The 17840-nt window shown below is 46.9% G+C and overlaps 1 protein-coding gene across 2 annotated transcripts; it reads left to right on the top strand.

Annotated features, from left to right (window-relative positions):
* Positions 1 to 459: 459 nt before the first annotated feature.
* CERS5 (ceramide synthase 5) lies at positions 460 to 17617 on the top strand. 2 transcript variants are annotated; one of them, XR_014616847.1, is made up of 11 exons: positions 460 to 682; positions 5388 to 5493; positions 7433 to 7563; positions 8449 to 8506; positions 9034 to 9084; positions 9632 to 9724; positions 10980 to 11108; positions 11364 to 11470; positions 13703 to 13859; positions 14779 to 14876; positions 16424 to 16525. XR_014616847.1 is itself a non-coding variant. In XM_084223574.1 (10 exons), the coding sequence occupies exons 1-10, from the start codon at positions 483 to 485 to the stop codon at positions 16574 to 16576; spliced, it is 1185 nt and encodes a 394-aa protein (XP_084079700.1). In that variant the 5' UTR covers positions 460 to 482; the 3' UTR covers positions 16577 to 17617. The 2 variants fall into 2 exon arrangements, 1 of the variants encoding a protein (XP_084079700.1); XM_084223574.1 differs by lacking the exon at positions 14779 to 14876 and having other exon boundaries at positions 16424 to 17617.
* Positions 17618 to 17840: the final 223 nt, after the last annotated feature.

The raw sequence follows: 17840 nt of genomic DNA, 5'->3' as shown, positions 1-17840 counted from the left end.
CCATGAGCGGCGGCCGCAGTGAGGGCCGGGCTCAGGTGTGGTGGTGAGCGTCGGGACCTCGTTTTGGCCTCGTTTGGTGGCTGTGGCGACCGCCAGAACTGCGGCCGCCGAGAGGGGCGGCGCGAGGTGATTAAGGACGCGTCTCGTCCCAGCTCCGCACCGCCTGTAGCGAGCGATGCAAGAAGGGGAGTGGTGTATTCCAAGCCCGCCCCTTACGGGCAGTGGCCGGCGGTGAGAGGCGCGGCCTCCTCCAGCCCCGCCCGGCCGTGTCGGCGGCGGCGGCTGGGCCTGGCCGGGCCGGGCCGCGGGGGCTGCGGCGATTAGGGGCGCGGTCTCCCCAAGCACCGCCCCCTCGGGGCCAGGGATGCCGCCCGATTCGCTACCGCCGTGATGGGCGGGCCGAGGGGGCGGGCCGGGGCTGGCGCTCGGCCGCGCCCCCGTGTCTGTGGCGGCCGCCCGAGCGCGGCGGCGGCAGGCGGAAGATGGCGGCGGCCGCGGCGGCGGCGCTGCGGGCCTGGTTCTGGAACGAGCGGTTCTGGCTCCCGCACAACGTGACGTGGGCGGACCTGGCCGGCGAGCCGGGCCCGCCGGGCAGCGGGTTGCAGTACCCGCGAGCCGCTCACGTCCTCTCCGCTTTCCCGCTGGCGCTCGGCATCTTCGCCGTGCGGCTGCTCTTCGAGAGGTGAGCGCGGGGCCGCCCCCGGGGCGGCGGGGCCGGGAGGCGCTGGGGTCTGTGAGCACCGGGCGGAGCCGGGGAGCGGCTCGGCGGGGGCTCCCCCGCACCCTACGGGGCCTCCGCGAGGCCCTTCGTGCGTGGAAAGGGGACATTGTGTAATCCCGGGAATCTGTCGCGGGAGTCGTGTCTGTCGCGACATGCACAAGCCCGTGGGGCTCTGCTGTCCTGGATCTGGGTAACGAGAGGTCCCTCCAGTCCGGCGGTGCTGAGGTAGTGCCCATGTTTTATATAGGAATTCACTTTTACTCCTGCTCCTGCCCGGGCGAACCTCGCTGGGTGACGGACGGAGCTGGCGGCTGCTACTCCGCACTTGGCTTCCGTGTGTGCTTTATTGTACTTTCCCCGAGTTCCTGGATGAGGAAACAGGGCTCGTCCACATGGCCTGATGTATTATTAAATACTCGGTGGCTCTCCCTCGTGTCAGGCACGATGGATGTGAGTGCGGATCTTCATCCCTGCCCATCAACAGGTGTAAAACGGGATTCCTCATTTACCTGGGGATCCATAAACATGTGAACTCAGCCCCGGGGCACAGGTAGATCCGTGTGTGTTGTGGATCTGCCACAGCCACGCAGTGTGTGGGTGGCAGAGATATTAATTAGTAAAGTGGCTTACTTAGGAAACCCTTAGGTGAAACGGACCAAGACACCCTGTATTGCTGTGCACGTAGTTCATTAAACATTGATTTAATCTTAAATTTCTGCCTCGAAAGGGCAGAAGTTGGCCAGGTTGGATAGACTTAAGAGCAACCTGGATAAGTGGAAAGTGTCTCAGCCCATGGCAGGGGGTGGGGCTGGGTGAGCTTTAAGGTCCTTTCCAACCCAAACCATTCCATGATTGCATAGGTGTTTCTAAGCATGAAAAAGGCTGCAGGAATAAAGTGAGCGGGAAATGAGTTGGGTTTATTCCTGTGGGTTTTCTTTAAGAAATGTGAATTTTCCTGAGCTTACAGAAATTAATAATTGGTGGTAGGGATGAAATAGAAAAATGGTAAATATGGAGGAAAATGAAGCAAGTGAGAAATTGAGAAGCTCTATTTTCTCCATGTTTTCTTTCTGCCATTAGGAAAAGGCTTCAGAGAACCCAGGAACACACATGGCACTGCCCAAAGCCCATCTCAGCTTGGTGTGTGCTGGTCCTGGCCAAACCTTGGTACTTGCCGGGACATAAGGAAAGGAGGTTGTGAGACACAATAAAAATGATATTGTGGGGAGTTTCCTAATCCAGGTGTCAGTCTGGGGATGAGGTGCAGAATGTTCTCTTTTCCTGGAGTTGTTGGGGAAGATGCACTACACCTGATTTTAACAATTATTTTACAATTAAACAATTACACAATTGATTTTAACAATTGACTCCAGGCAGCTTTTACTTTGTCCTGATAATGTCTCCCTGGTTTATGAAATTTCTTTTGTGGTGTTAATTTAGGGTGGAGTCAAACGATGATTTAACTCCTGAGCCTGCAGAGCAAAGCTCAGAGGCCAAGGTCTGGTTCCTGAGGGGGTTGTTCCTGATCTCAGCTGTGTCTCAGTGGTGTCCCAAAGTGAAAGCAGATTGTGACAGCCCATCTCAGGCAGTTTCTAGTGTGTTTATTTTAAAAGTACATATCTTTGAATAAACTCCTTTCTGTTTCTTCCAGCCACTTTGAACATGTCATAAAAGTTCAGCTTTGTCTCAATAAACTCCTGTGGTGCATTTATCCCAATTCAGGCTTTGATTGTGTCGAATGTCTCTCTTGACACACATTTCACAGTTGGACTTGGTGACTCAGAATGTGAATTACAGACTCGTGTGGCTCTTTTGGTTGAGCTGCTTCTTTGCTCTCTCCTTTTGCAGCTCCTCACTGTGAGGAAGTGCTTTGTGCTACAACACGGACATGTTTCTATTAGTTAGAATTTCACTAAAAACTACCTTTTACATCATGGCATTGACAAAATAATCATTCCTTTGTCTGTCTGTGGGCAATTTATGACTGTAGGGGTGAGGCGGGACTCATAGAGGAAGGTAAAGACAGTGGAAAGTGAGAGGGTGAGGACTGGTTAAATCTTAACACAGCAAAATTGAGAGATTATGGAAATATAAACTCAAAAAGTGCATATTCAATACATCTCACTTTGGAGATTGTTCTTCCTGTAAGAGCTGTAATAAGGAGTCACCAGCCAAACTGGAATGTTCATAAAGATTCTGCCTTTTTGTGAAGCACAACATGCCTGAGAACTATTTGTTCTAACATGTGAGTCTGTGGACTTGAAAATTGGTTTTAAAATCAGTGTGTGTGTTAACAACTAGTGTGAAAGGGTAGGCAGGGGTGTGAGCTGATCCCTGTTGATAAAGGTTTAATACAAGTATTTATGTGAAGAGAATTTCTTGCTGGAAGGTGTGGCAGTAAGTTGACCTTGGGTATAGTTTGTTGCCGTTGAGATTTATATAAAATCATAAAATCATTTAGATTAAAAGGGACCTTTCAAGGCCACCTCATCCAATCCTCTCCTCAAAGCAAGTCCAGTGTTCAGGCAACTCAGGTCACCCGTCGTCTTCTGCTGTTCAGTTTGAATATCCCCAAGAATGGAAATTCTACTGTCTGGGCAGTATTTTTGTCTATTTTGCGGGGTGTGCAGAACTTTGTCACTGTGGGATTCAGTGCAAAACGCATCTGAAAACCTGCTCTGGGGCCAAAAATTTAAAGTGCCATGGCAGTTTGAAGTGTGAGTTCACCTTGCTGAGTTTACCTAAATAGCAGGTCAGCTTGGGATTTTCCTGTCTGAGCAGGGGATTCGCCACTCACTGCATATTCCACCTGCAAGTTCACGTGTGAACTTCTGTGCTGCAGTTGAGGTATATCCTGTAGGAAAGCAGAGTATAAAGACGTTTAATACTTAATATTTTTACATTTTTGTGGGGGTCTTGCCAAATGTTTCATAACATCAGGACAGGATTTCTGGCTGGGGTCTGGATTATGGCGGAAGCTGTGAGCCTTTGGAGCCAAGCTCAAAGGAAATCACTCCTTCCTTTTTTGTTTTTTAATTTTTTGTTTTTTTAAGTTGGGGGTGTTGAAATGTAGTTTAGCATGTGCAGAGACAGGAGCAGGGCTGGGAAGGGTCTGGAGCTTGAGGAGAGGCTGAGGGAGCTGAGAAAGGGGCTTAGCCTGGAGGAAAGGAGGCGCAGGGGGGACCTTGTGGCTCTGCACAACTCCTGACAGGAGGGTCGGGTTGGGCACCAGGAGGAATTTCTTCATGGAAAAGGTGGTCAGGCCTTGGAGGGGGCTGCCCAGAGAGGTTTGGAGTCCCCATCCCTGGAGGTGTTCAAGGACATGGCACTTGCTGCTCTGGGCTGGTGGCAAAAAGGGGATCAGGCACAGCTTGGGCTCAATGATCCTGGAGGGATTTTTAACCTCCAGTGTCCTGGATGGAGACATAGGAAGAACTGGGGCAGACAGGGAAGCCTGGGCCCACAGTGTCTATAATTTGTTTAGTGTTTTCTGAGAGCTGGGTGTTCCTTTGGGATCACTCACAAGCTGATCTGTAAGTCCTCAAGGGAAAATTCCACGACCTGGGACTGTTCTTAAACACAGCCACAGATATTTGTTCCTGAAGCACTAAGTGAGTATTCCTAAGAATAATTACTGTTGGAGCACTTAGAGCCACGATTTTAATCTTTCCTTTTAAACACAAGGAGAAATTGTAACAATTGTGGTTGGAAAAAGTAGCATTTTCTGCTTGGTGGCACTGGGAGGCTTCTAAATGTGTGTAATTTCAGCTTGGCTCTCTCCGAAACAATCTCTCTGTGAAAGCAAAATGGTTTTAATGGTTCAAATGTTGTGTCCTTTTCAAAATCAGTTTGAGAAGCAGGTTCTTCCTCAAAATAACTGATTAAAAGATACTGATTTTTTGTCCTTTAACCCCCCCTTTTGCCCACCAACAGGAGAGGAACAATTCACATGTCAGGTTATGCAGACATGTCTCTTGGAACCCTGAGCCCGTTCTGACACAAACGTGCAGCAAAACCTGGTCATTTGGAACATGTTTGTATTTGTTTTAGTCTCAAACCCAGGCTTGTTTCCAGAGTCTGTGCTATAAAATCCAGGAAGAGTTAAATCAGTTTGGAATACACAGAACAGATGGGGCAGATAAGATCCAGAGATCGGGGATCTTTCAGACTGGAGGACTTGCATCTTCCTGTCTGTCCTGAAGGAACGAGCCACTTTATTTTTCCTCCAAGAAAAAGTTACTTTTAGGAGCTGTGTCACTTGAACTTCCCTTTTTTCTGAGCTATGTGACACCAAGGCCTATTTTGGAAACAAGATGCTTTGTTTTAGAGCTTCATCTCCAGCATTTCTGTTCACTGCAGACTGCTATCAGTCTATTGTTTTATTGCTGAGGAATGAGAATCTCCCTGGGGGGCACATTCAGATCCTTACAAGCCAAGGGCATTAAGATTTAATTTTTCATTCTGGTGTGCACAGTATGTGGTGTCTGTAGTTACCAAATGGACTAATAAAAGAAATTTCTTCACCTGGGAAGCAGTTGAATGGAGATTTCAAAAGCTTTTTCACCAGGTTTTGCAGCTGGTGACAAATCCAGGTCCTTGTGATTCAGGCAGAGGAAGGAAATAAATATCTTGTTTTAATCCAGCTCTTTCTGGGCAATTCTTGCAGGTTTATTGCCAAGCCATGTGCCATAAACCTTGGCATTCAGGACAGTGGACCTCACAGAGCCCAGCCCAATGCAATTTTAGAGAAAGTGTTTACATCCATCACCAAGGTGAGTCACGGTTCAAGTTCCTCCTCCATTCCAAAGGGAATGGAGGCCTGGAAGTGTCTCGGGGGCTTTTTGCTTCCACTTTTCTGGATTGAGATGCACATTTCACACTCTGCATCCACAAGTGGGCTCGTTCTGGTTTTACTTTGCCTCTGGCACATCCTTCTGGTAGCAAAGTAAATTCCCTGTATGGTGAGCCATGGTTTTGTGCACAGAAGAATCTTCTTTGGGATACAAATGTTCCTCTGATTGATAGGCCTGACCTGCTTCCTTTAGTTCCCTGCCTTTGGTCCAAGTTGTACAGTGGGGATTCTTGGTTTAACATGAGATTTCCCAGCATCTTCCAATTTTATTGGGAAAGTGTTCCTCTTTTTCTTGAGCTGAGTTCCTTTTCTGATTTTATTGGTTTTATTGTGAAAGTCTTCCTCTCATTTTTGCCATTTACTGTAAAGCTGGACAGCAGTTGTCAGTGAAAGGGGATTATTCAGGGAGGTGTTCAGTCAGTGAAGGATGTCCTGCTGAGGGGCAGGACATTTAATGGTGGCAGGAGGTGTTTCTTTGGGTTGTTTCCTTCCTTCCCTTAAGCTCACAGGCCTACAGCACTACAGATTTACAGAATCCCACTGTACTTTATCCAGAATTGAATAAGTGCAATAGATTTTCATTAAAGATAACAAAATGGAAGGCTTTCTGTTGAGATTGGGTGATGCTGAACCTCATCTACTGGAGCAGATAAAGGGAAATTCTATAAAAACCTCAAAAAACTTGCCTTGTGGGAACATTAAAGTTTTGAGGCATTTGGAATGGTGTGTGACCTGAAAAATCCCCCAAATCTGATGCCCTTTGTTGGGAGAACTTTAATGCAGGGGATGTCCTTGAAATTAATGTTTAGAAAACCCGGGAGGTCACAGGCTGTGCAGAATTTGTCTGGCTGATGAAACCTTTAACTGTGCCAGTGTGCTGTGGGGTTTGGGGAGTCGGGCTAGGGGTGGCCCCGGGGAAGGATTTCACTGCTGCTCTGAGCTGGGAGCTCTGGATTTCCCGTGGAGGCAGGTGCTTTCCCCACCATTAAATCCCAGGAAGGTGCTGAGAGATGTGGTATGATGGACTGACAGGACAGTCATGGTCTCAACGCTGAAAATCAAATTACTCTGATTTTGGTTTTCAGCTGGGTGAGCTGATGATTTTTTTATTAAATCAATATTCTGCATAGCTTTTGTGGTTGATATGTAACTCGAATAGTAAAGTGTGGTTATCATCTTTCAGTGGTAGAGCTCCCTGGCAGAGCTGGACTGAATTATCTCACTCCTGGGCTATTAGAGAGGGAGCTACAAGGTTTGGTTCACTTTGATAAATCCATTTGTGTTCATTCAGACAGGTGGAGAACAGGGATAGTTTATATCTATATTTGTCATGGAAGTACTTCAGTTTTCAAATATATTTTCATTTAATAACGTTGATAACAGAAATAACACAATTTCTACAGTGCCCCTTATGGAATGTACAAATATCTACTGTGTTAAACCAACTCTTAAAGTTTCCCTGTCCTTGCTATGAGTAGCAAACCTTAAAGATCTTTAGCTTTGCTCCCCAGTTCTGGGCTGTTTGAATTGATGTGCAGCTTTAACAGGTAGGACAGAACACTTTAACAGCTCCTCCCCCAAATTATCAGACAGAGCAGTCACATTCTTTGTCTTAATGTACTGTCAACTGATGAAATAGGTGAGGAAATGCTGAACCAAAACCATTCTGAGTAATTAAGTAATTAGTGGCTTATGAAGGTTAAACCTGAATGACCATTTGTGGCAATGGGCTCTTGCTTCCAGACTCTGTGGTCCCTTCCTGGTGTGTTTTTTGTTATCTGTGCATTATTCTGTCATAGTGCAGGACTGAAAGTAGCTTGAGGAGTGGGAGGAATGACATTTGTTTCATTTTCCTTCAGTCTCCAGATGGAAAAAGGTTAGAAGGCTTGTCCAAGCAGCTGGACTGGGATGTCCGAAAGATCCAGCGCTGGTTTCGGCATCGGAGGAACCAGGACAAACCCACCACCCTCACTAAATTTTGTGAGAGCATGTATGTTTGTGCAGAGGGGCTTCATCTTAGAGCTCTAGCTGGGCCTGGGGGCAGCTGCTCCACCAGAGCAGGGCCAGAATTCCTGTACAAGCAAACAGGGCAGTTAAAGGAGGTTTTGAAATTCTAAAATATTTTGTGGGCATGCCTGAGAAACCAGAATGGGGTACAGGGGTCAGTGCTGGGTGGCTTTAGACACTGGGCCAGGTCCTTGGTGGCACTTGAGAGCGTCTGTGTGTCCAAGTCCGTGTGTCCCTGTCCCCCTGTCTGTGTGTCCCCAAGCCCACACTGGCTGTGAATCCCCTGGGACACTCCTGCACAGCCCCATCCCCGCCCAGAGCTCATTCCCATTCCCACCTCCTGGCTTTCCCAGTCTCAGACACTCCTTGGCTTCCTTTTCTTCTCTCTTCAGCCCATTCTTTGTTCCCATTCCCTCCAAGCTCTTGCAGTTTTCTCTGTAGTGCAGTAGAGCCTCAGCATTTTTTCCTGACTTGTTTCTCCTCTGCTGGTTTCTTTCCTTTCCAGTAACTTTCAGTTCTTCCCCCAGTATGGTTTTGTCTACCTAAAGCCACAAGGTAAGAGGGAAAAATATGTACATCAGGATATCTCTGGGTGACAACAGCTTTGCTTGTTGTTGTCTTGTTATCTCTTAAATATGGAATGATGCATGTTCACCCTGAGTTTCAAACCTGGCTGTTGATGCAAACCCATGTGTGGTGGGAAAACTTCAGTAGGTTTATGTTACCTGAAATGTTTAGAAATGAAGGTGGGTGAAGGCTTTTCAGGTATCAGATTTGGAGGTCTTTCCCAATTATTTCAATTAATTTTACAAATGCTAGTCAAAACCTGATTCTATGTCTTAAGTTTATTTTTTACTTTTTTTTCCAGGTGGAGATTTACATTTTATTTCAGTATATTTTTTTATGGAATCAGGTTTCTCTGGACGGTGAGTTGCTCTGTCACCCACGCTATTGTTCTGTGTGGCTGCAGTTGAATGATCTCTGATTTGGGCTCCTGGGGGTTCTGTTAAAGACCTTATTTACACTATAGGGAAGCTTCTATGCAGATCTGTCGTTTTGGAAATAATAGAAAATTATTTGACATGTTACCCCAGAATGTTGGAAAAAACAAGGTGGGTTTTGGGTTATCTTTGCTGTGGAGAGCTGCTCCTTTTTTTCTCTTTCCCTCTTGGAGGGATACAGGTTCATCTCCTTGGGTCTTTATTATTATTAGAGCTGTATGATTATTCTAGAAATTTCTATTGCAGCAGAACTCACATTGACAGCACAAATTAGACTTTAAATCACTAGGGTTTTTTTACAGTAAATGTAGTTTGAATGCAGAATAAAGGTAAAATTTCAGTGAGGCAGTGTCAGGTGACTTTAGGTGCTGGGGAGGAAAACACCCAGTACAAACTGGGGTTTTATATAACTTCTTATTTATATATAATAAAAACCTACCTATTCCCTTTAGGCACCCTGGTTTTGGGACACACGACAGTGCTGGTACAACTACCCTTTCCAGGTATGAGAGAAACACCTCCTAAATTCCAACTTTTTGGATGATTCCAGTTTTTATTTTTGTTATTGATACTGGATTAGAACTCTGCCATTTACTTTTTGTGCCTTTACATCCTGGTTAGGTTTGGCAGCAGCAGGGTTTCCTCAGATACATATGACTCAAGTCATTTTATGTTTATTTGCTGCTGAGATTATTAAAAGTGGGAGAAAAAGGCATAAAATCATAGTGGTCATCTATTTATTTACTGTATAGAGGCCAACAGTCTGTTCCAGAGCCTGGTTTTCCTACTCCAAGAGCCTTCAGAAGGGGTTGTAAATATTGACAAGGGAATTTACTCCTTTGGAAGAAAGCTCAAACACACAATTATATTTGTGTGAGTAAGCCTGGAGTAAGATGCCTGTTGCTTAAACTTGTTTTTATTAAACCTAAATGATTTAACTTATGCCTCAGCATAAGTTAAAGTTGGATGGAAAAGGAGGAAGGAAAAAAGGGATTTTAATGTAAATTTTGAATTATTTTGTCTTGTAACTGTGCTTTGTCTGTTTTCCAGCCTCTAACATCCAGGCTTTATTATTACTATATCTTGGAGCTGGCCTTCTACTGGTCCCTCATGTTTTCTCAGTTTACAGACATTAAACGGAAGGTGAGATGACCCAGAATTGCATTAACCACTCAATAGCTATAATGAAAACAATAATAATAGGTAGGACTAACAAAAAATGGGAGTGTGCCTGGCCAGGAAAGCCAAAATATAGTGATAATTTTGTTTTCTTCCTCATTTACACCTTTGTGAGCCCTGAGAAGAAGGGAGGAGCAAGGCTGACCTGGTGTATCCTTGAGTTCCTTTCACCTTCCAGGGGACAGAGCAGCTTCACTCAATACCTCCCAATCAAAAGTTAACAAATCATTGCCTAAAAATAGACTTAACTGGAAGGCTTACAAGAAAATGAGCTGCTCAAAGCAGTACCTTGCTGAAGCTGCTGAGGAAAAGGCAAACACTAAGGAGCTAATAAATGGGGTTTTGAAAGGAATTTCTCATCTGTGTGAGGAGCAGATGATGAGTGGTTGCAGTTGCTCAGATCTAATTCTGTCATGCTGCATTCCAGGATTTGGTTATTGTTGCTGTTGGAGAACAGTCCCCAGTAAATCCTGGCTTATTGCTTCCTTTACATGAGCTGCAAAGCAGCAAATTATCACAGTTTTTGCACTGGCTGTTAAAAAACAAGTTTACCCAGGCTTTTTCTGTGCTGAAATATGAGCAGGTGGGGCACTCTGGAATACAGTGGAGCTGCAGACAGGGAGTGATGAACAACCTCTGGGACTGTGTTTGTAATATTTCATCTTGACTTTAACAAGTGAATGACATTCCCCATGGCAGCTGGGTGAGGTACAGGGAGCCAGGGGCTGAAGTGCAAACCAGACCTGAATATTGTGCATTGTAAACATTTTTTGTTCTTCCTGCTGAGTTACCTGGTGTTCTGTTCCTGCTCTGCCCTGGCAGGGTTTGGTCGCTGACAGCAGCAGCAGCACTTAAATGTGTCCCAGGAGCTGAGGGGACTTCAGTGTGTCTGGAAAAACAGAAGGAGATAAAAATAAGGGTCATCTTGTCCTCTGAATCATATCTGTGGGGTCTGCCGGTACAGTTGTGTGTGTGCCAGAGAGACTGTGCTGATCCCTGAGCAGGCAAAGCTCTGATTTCAGCAGCACCAAAGCTGAGAGATCTTTCTGGACGCTTTTGTGAAGATGGTGGGAGTGTGATGAGCTGTGATTGCTGTGGAGTCACAGCCTGAACCGAAGGAATCCTGTGACCTCAGTGACTCAGTTGGGTGGCTCTGTTCCAAACTTTTGCATTTGTGTGACAACCAAAGAGTCTTCATTGGTGCTTTTCCTGTTTCCAGGACTTCCTGATCATGTTCGTCCATCACTTGGCCACGATTGGACTCATCACATTCTCGTACATGAATAACATGGTGCGGGTTGGAACTCTGGTGCTGTGCCTCCACGATGCTTCAGATTTCCTCTTGGAGGTGAATTTCCTCTCAAATCTATGCATCCCTAATGCTGGTGTGATCTCAGGGGAACAAGCTGACATTCCCCTTCTTGATAAACTGCTTTCTTGTAGGACCACATAAATAACAGTATAAAAATAGTAATACAATATAATAATCCCTCTTTGTTTCAAACTGTACAAATGTGATTGACAGTTTTTTGCAGCTTTCCAGATGGGTAGTTACAGGAGTGCACAAAGGGAATAATATTTGCATGTTTATTGTCTCTTGTAGGCTGCAAAACTGGCCAATTATGCCAAGTACCAACGTCTGTGTGATGCTTTCTTCATGCTCTTTGGGGTCGTGTTCATCGTGACCCGCCTGGGCATTTACCCTTTCTGGTAAGCACCTGGAGCTGGGAGCTCTTGGTTGTTCTCCCAATCCTTTCAGCAGAGCCTTTGTTTTAGGCTTTTCCCAAGTATTCCAGCTGTCCCTCGAGGCAGCCTGAAGCAGTACATGGCCCAAGTGCTGTTGGGGCAGGAGGTTTGAGTAGGCACATGCAGAAATCTCTCCCCAGTCAGCTGAGGGACTGGGGAAAATTCCAGAGTCCCATCACAGCTGCCCCTCCCCTGCTGCAATGATGATAGAGTCAGCCAGAATCTGCTCTGAGAGGCTTGAAGGATTCTCTACTTCTCTGAAGAAGTTCTAGAAATAATTACAAGTGAGGCACAGTCTCTTGAAGTAATTTTTGTTTGTTTGGCTTAGTCATCACTGCAGTTTCTGATTCTTATAACACTTCTGTCCTGTCATTGTGTTGTGACTATTCAGAGCCTGAAATAGGCCTGAGGTTTCTTGGGAGGTAAAACCCTGGATAAATGGCTTAGAGAGAATCATCCCATAATGAGATTCCTTCTCACCTCAGTAGGTCAGACCTGGAGCAGTGCTTTGGTTAATGAGCTGTTGTCTATTTATTGTGTGTGGTGGCAATTTGGTTACACCATTTTACTGCCTGCATTTATTTCCTAGGCCATGGACACCTGGCACTCCCATTCTTTTTAGGTGCCTGGTAGGCAGCAACAATCCTTTCACTTTAGCATCAGGGTTGCAGTTAAAGCTCTGGCTTATTTTCCAGTAAGTGCACCAAAGGACTCTGGATGAAGAAGATCTTTAATTCCTATTTCTTCGTAGGCTCCTTCCAGGGACAAAATAGAGAGTTGTTTTAGCAGCTGCTGTCTGTCGTGAGGGGATGCTCTTACCTCACACCAGTGCTCAGCATCCTGTAAATCTTTAATGTGTTTTCCACTGGCTGTAATGTCACTCCTCAGCTTTGTAGAGAAATCTGGCAAGCTGCAGCAGCACTGCAGACGTTGCACCTGTATTCCCTTTCCTAATTAGTAAAGTAAAACATCAGCAGATCTCTGGAATTGCATTTAATTCTTTCACATACCTGCTATGAGTTAAATACTTCTGGAGCTGCCTTTTGGGGAATTTTGGTTATTGTTTGAAAAGCTTGTTTTGCTTTTCTTGTGTTAAAAGCTGTGTGAAATTAATGTGGTTGTTAAAGGTTTCTCCATACCTCTCTGCATCATAAAATCTAAAGTGTTTATTAAATTGCTGAAGGACTGGCAATAACTCCCAGCAACAAGAACAGCAAAACAGTAATGAAAGAAACACAAGGCTTGGGCCATAAAGCAGTTTTGACTCTTCCAGCCTGGCTGGAGAAATCTATAAAACTGAGGGAAGAGAAGAGCACCCAGGAAGGGAGGGAGGGAGGGAGGGAGAGAGGCCTTCTGGGGACAAAATTCCTTCCCGATCCCAGAATCCTTGAGGTTGGAAAAGCCCTCCAAGACCACTGAATCCAGCCTGTGACTGGTCCCCACTGGAGCAGTAAGAGCCACATCCAGTGGTTCCTTGGGCACCTCCAGGGATGGGGACTCCAAACCTTCCTGGGCAGCACCTTCCAGTGCCTCACCACCCTCTCCATGAAGAAATTCCTCCTGATGTCCAACCTGGACCTTCCCTGGCACATCCCTCTTGTCCTGTTGTTACTGGGAGCAGAGCTTGACACTCCCCCAGCTGCCCTCTCCTGTCAGTGAGTTGTGCAGAGCCAGAAGGGCCCCCTGAGCCTCCTTTTCCCCAGCTGTTCCAGCCCTGGACACTCTCCAGCCCCCCAGCATCTCCTTGCTGTGAGAGCCCAGAACTGGGCACAGCCTCACAGTGCCCAGCACAGAGAGACAATCCCTGCCCTGCTCCTGTGCCCACCCTATTTTTTATACGATTTTTGATCTTTAAATCTGGGTCAAAGCTGCCCAAGCAGGAAGGTGTTAACAGTTGTTTTGGTGACCAGAGCAACCTGACATCACTTCCTGTGAAGTTGTTATAAATAAATGCTTGTGCTTTGGAGAAGAAAATTGGCAGCAGATCCGTGTGTGTAACCAAATTGCAGCACATTCACATGTTCTGTTTTGTTGCTCAGTTCAAATGCTCCTAATGAGCTTTACTCAGTCTCCTGACTCTGGCAAGAGCAGAGCAGCAGATGCTCAGTGAGACACAAACTGTTGTGCATCTGGCCTGGCACCTCCAGTCAGAGCTGAGCACAGCTGATCTGAAATGTGTTTCTGGATCTCTTTCAGGATTTTGAACACAACCCTGTTTGAAAGCTGGGAGTTGATCGGTCCCTACCCTTCCTGGTGGCTGTTCAACGGGCTCCTGGTGACCTTGCAGGTCTTGCATGTCATCTGGTCTTACCTCATCATCCGCACAGCCTCCAAGGCCCTGGTGAGGGGCAAGGTAAGGCTGAGGGAGGCTTCTGGCTCCTCCTTCCTACAAGCCCCATTAAGGAATCATGAGAAATTGGGCTTTTCAACGAGACTGGTGTTAGTTCTTAAGGGACTTACATCAAGAGTTCACAAAAATGGTGGTTTTTACCTTGATTGCTCTGCACTTGTGAGTTCCCAGGTGTGTTCAAAGGCACGGAGTCTCCTGGACTCCGTGCAGGGGAATAACTCCATATTCCAGTACATTCAATGTCCTGAAATGGCAATTATGACGCTCTTGTGGTAGCAGGCTCTCTTTTGGACAACAGGATGAACATACAGGATGTTTTCCAACGTCATCTGGTCCTTGGGATGTGCTGGGGATTGTGCTGCTCCAGTGGCTTCTGTCTGCCAGTGCAGGCACTGGGCTCCAGCACTCAGGGAAAGGGTTCCCAGGGATGCAGTGGTGTTTGCTGGCTGTCAAAAATCACAGAATGGCCTGGGTTGGATGGGACCTTAAAGATCATCCAGGCTGGACAGGGCTTGGAGCAACCTGGGATAGTGGAAGGTGACCCTGCCCATGGCAGGGGGTGGAACAAGGTGAGCTTTAATGTCCTTCCCACCCAATCCATTCCATGATCCTATGAAACCAGCAGAAAAGCTGATTTAGTAGCACAAATGCTTTTTCCTATCAGATACTGATATTCTGATCTGGGTTTCTCTGATGGCTCTGCATTATTTTGTGTTTGACTTCAGCTGTCCCTACACATGGAATGTGGCCTTGAAAAATATTAATATTCTGGTTGACTCTGGGGGCAAGCAGGTTTCAGGGTACGAGCTCTTCATCTGTTCCCCACAGCTGCTACTACAAATGCCTGATTTTCATTCTCTGCAGCTGTTTCTGTATCCTGAGTTCTACACCTTTTCCCTTTCCTTGGTTCTCTCCTGTCCAGGTGACCTAGCCAGAGAAAGGACTCTAAGCTCTGTCTTCTTCATTCTTTTCTCCTTTTCTCTGTGCCAGATTGGAGCTGGACAGTTTCACCCTGTGCATGTAAGTGTGACCTGTGTTTCTGTTTGTTCACTGAAACACATCTGTGTCAAGGTCCCAAGACAAAAGCAGAGCCCCTGGTGCCTTCTCCTTCTCTCCCTGGTCCTGACAGTGCTAAAATACTGTTTATTCCAAAGGTCAGAGCAGTGTCCTGAGGTCTGTTCTCACCTGCTGCCACCTGCCTGCACAACCTTCAATTAGTGCTTTTACACATCCACACACTCCAATTTCTGTCTTTGCTCCCCATCAGCACCACACTGAGGGGGAGAGGGTAGGAGGAATTTACTCCTTTTTGTGAAAAGGAGTGAACAGTCACTTCTCCCCCAAGAACAGAAAAAATGTCAAGGGATTTTTGCTTGATTTCTTCCAGTGACCCTTTGAACTTCCAATATAGCAGGAGATTGGGGAAAGATAGCAAAAGTTCTGGCAACAGGCAGAAGCCAGGACATCCAAAAAACTCCTAGAGATCATTAACTTCACCTGGCTTCCAGCCAGATCTTCCCTGGAGTTCAGCCACTTCCTGCTGCTGCAGAGCCCTAGCCCTGACTCCAAGAGAGCAGAGTAGTTGAAATCCTGGAATCCTTGCAAAGCTGCAAGCCAGAGTGCTGCACATGGAGTTGCTGAGGCTGCAGAGGGAGGGCAGTGAGGAGAGTGAGGGGCTACCTTGGGCAGAGCAGGGGCTGCTCTCCAGGCCCAGCTCACACTGGGGAGGTTTGCTCTGGCACCTGCCACCACCCAAGGTGTGTGTTTGCAGTTGGGGCCAGGTTTATGGGCTCTTCCCCTCCCCTCCTGCTGGGAAGGTTCAAAATCCCATGTGCAAGTCAAATGGAGCTGGATTTGCAGCAGTCTCTGAACTAAGGCACGCTCTGTAAGCAGACCTGGATCCCTGGGCTGAGGCTGCTCCTCTTCTGAGTGGGTGTATGCTGGATTAGACATTGCCTTGGTTCTCCATCCCCTGTCCAAACAGGCTCCTGCTCCTAAATGGGATCTCCCAGATGAAGCACAGGCTATGGAAACGGAGGCGCTTTGTTGGAGCAGTGATGTGATAAATAAAGCTGTTTAATTTTTAAAATACGAAAGCTGCCCCTTGTAGGACAGAATGTTCTCTCTCAAACTGACACATTCCTGGTTTTTGGTCATCAGACCCACTTGTGATTGTGGCATGAGAAATTTTTGATTCAAAACAAATGGTTTGGGAAAATGGCCTTTAACTGATCTAGAGAGGAGCCCTTGGAAGACAAGAACAACGCCAGATCTGTAATATCATCTGATCTGGTGAGAACAAGAGTGAAGTGCTTTCACAGATACTCAGAATATTTGGAAAATGGAGCTCATCTTTCCAAATTGTCTTTTTCAGTGTCTGTGTCTTGTTCCTAATGTGATGACAGGCTCCTTCTTGGGAGCTTGAACTGAGCCAGACTCAGATGTAGGAGGTAGATGTGAGTGAAGGTGGTTCATCACAGGGACACGACCTTCTAACTGCTGGTTTCTGTCAATTTTTCAACTCCCCGTCTCCTCTCCCACTCCCCAATTCCACTGGCAATGTTTAGGTATCCAAGGATGACCGCAGTGACGTGGAGAGCAGCTCCGAGGAGGAGGATGTGACTTCCAACAGCACAAAAGGAATTTTCAGCACTTCCAGTAACGGTTCCAACCGCCTGAACGGCCACATGGCCGGTGGCCAGTGGACAGGAGAGGAATAAGGCCCTGGGCTGGCCCTGAGCAAACACGAACTTCTCTTTCAATATCTAGTTGTGTTGAGCTCCACATTCCCAAGTGATCTGTAATCAAAAACCCCTTCCCCAGAAACCTCCAGCAGACCCGAAAAGGGCACAACCCTGACCAGTCAGAGGCTTTGCACGGCACAAGGGATGAAGCCAACGACCGGGGCAAAAACAAAGCTGCAGAGTTCACTTCAAGCCATTTTGTACTTCAAAAGTACAAGAAAACACCCCTGAGTCCTGTTGATATTTGCAGAGGTGTCTGTGTTTGTGACAAACTGGCTTTTACTGGGATCAGCTCAAGGCAGAGCAGGTTTGGACCACAGGGTTTGGTGCCACTCAGCGACGGTTCACTCCCAGCAGGTGCAGCAGCTCTTGATGCACTCCAGAAGCCACTTCAGGGCACAGAGAACACAGGTTCCATGTCCCAGCTGCCCTGGGTGAGGCAGAGACTCTGCTCCCAGCTGAGCTTTGAACTGTGCTAACCCAGAACCACTGCTCTGCCTCGCCCCAGGCTGCTGGGGAGGTCCCAGCTGCTCATCTCTGCTGTCACCAGGGACCAGGCCAGCGTCTGCTGCCTCTTTTGGTGCTGCAAACCCCTCTGAAGTCTTGACCAAAGCCTTCTGCAAGGGGGTTGGGGGGTGGTTTATTGCCCCTGAGACAACCAGCATAATCCAGGCGTTTTAAATTGTTTTCTTCCTGTTGCAAATTGTGGGTTTGAAGACTTCTCTAGACCTACTGGATTCAGTTGGCTAAGCTGGGATCAGAAGGAGGATCAGAACTGGTAGGCTGGGTTTACTCCCCAAAAAATGAGATGTTTTGGTCCTGTACTCTGAGACAAGTGATTGTTGCTGCTCTGATGTTAGAGCTGTGGAGGAACCCAGGGCTGGAAGAGCAGCCACACTGTGGGCTTTGCTTCTCTTTTTTTACTCAATGGTACTTGGGGGCAATGGAACGGTCAATCAGGAGCAGAATTTTGGAAACTTCTCAAGTTGTTACCATTTTATACTGTTGTTTACTCTTATCTCCAATTAAAAGTTGCTTCAGAAACCTGGGGTGATGCGTTTCATCTTGAGGAGGAATAGGCTGTCTCTGAGCACTGGGCTGCTGCCAGGAGAGGAGAAACAGCTTTTTGGAAGAACAGGACAGAAATGATGGACTCATGGAATGCATCCCTGCCCATGGAGGGAGGGTGGAACAGAGTGACCTTTAAGCCCAGACCAGTTTATGATTTGGGGGACACCAC

Source organism: Fringilla coelebs (genome assembly GCF_963513975.1).
Source record: "Fringilla coelebs genome assembly, chromosome: 30".
Lineage (NCBI taxonomy): Eukaryota > Metazoa > Chordata > Aves > Passeriformes > Fringillidae > Fringilla > Fringilla coelebs.
Note: the sequence above shows the minus strand (reverse complement) of the source record. Positions and strands in the feature narration are given on the sequence as shown.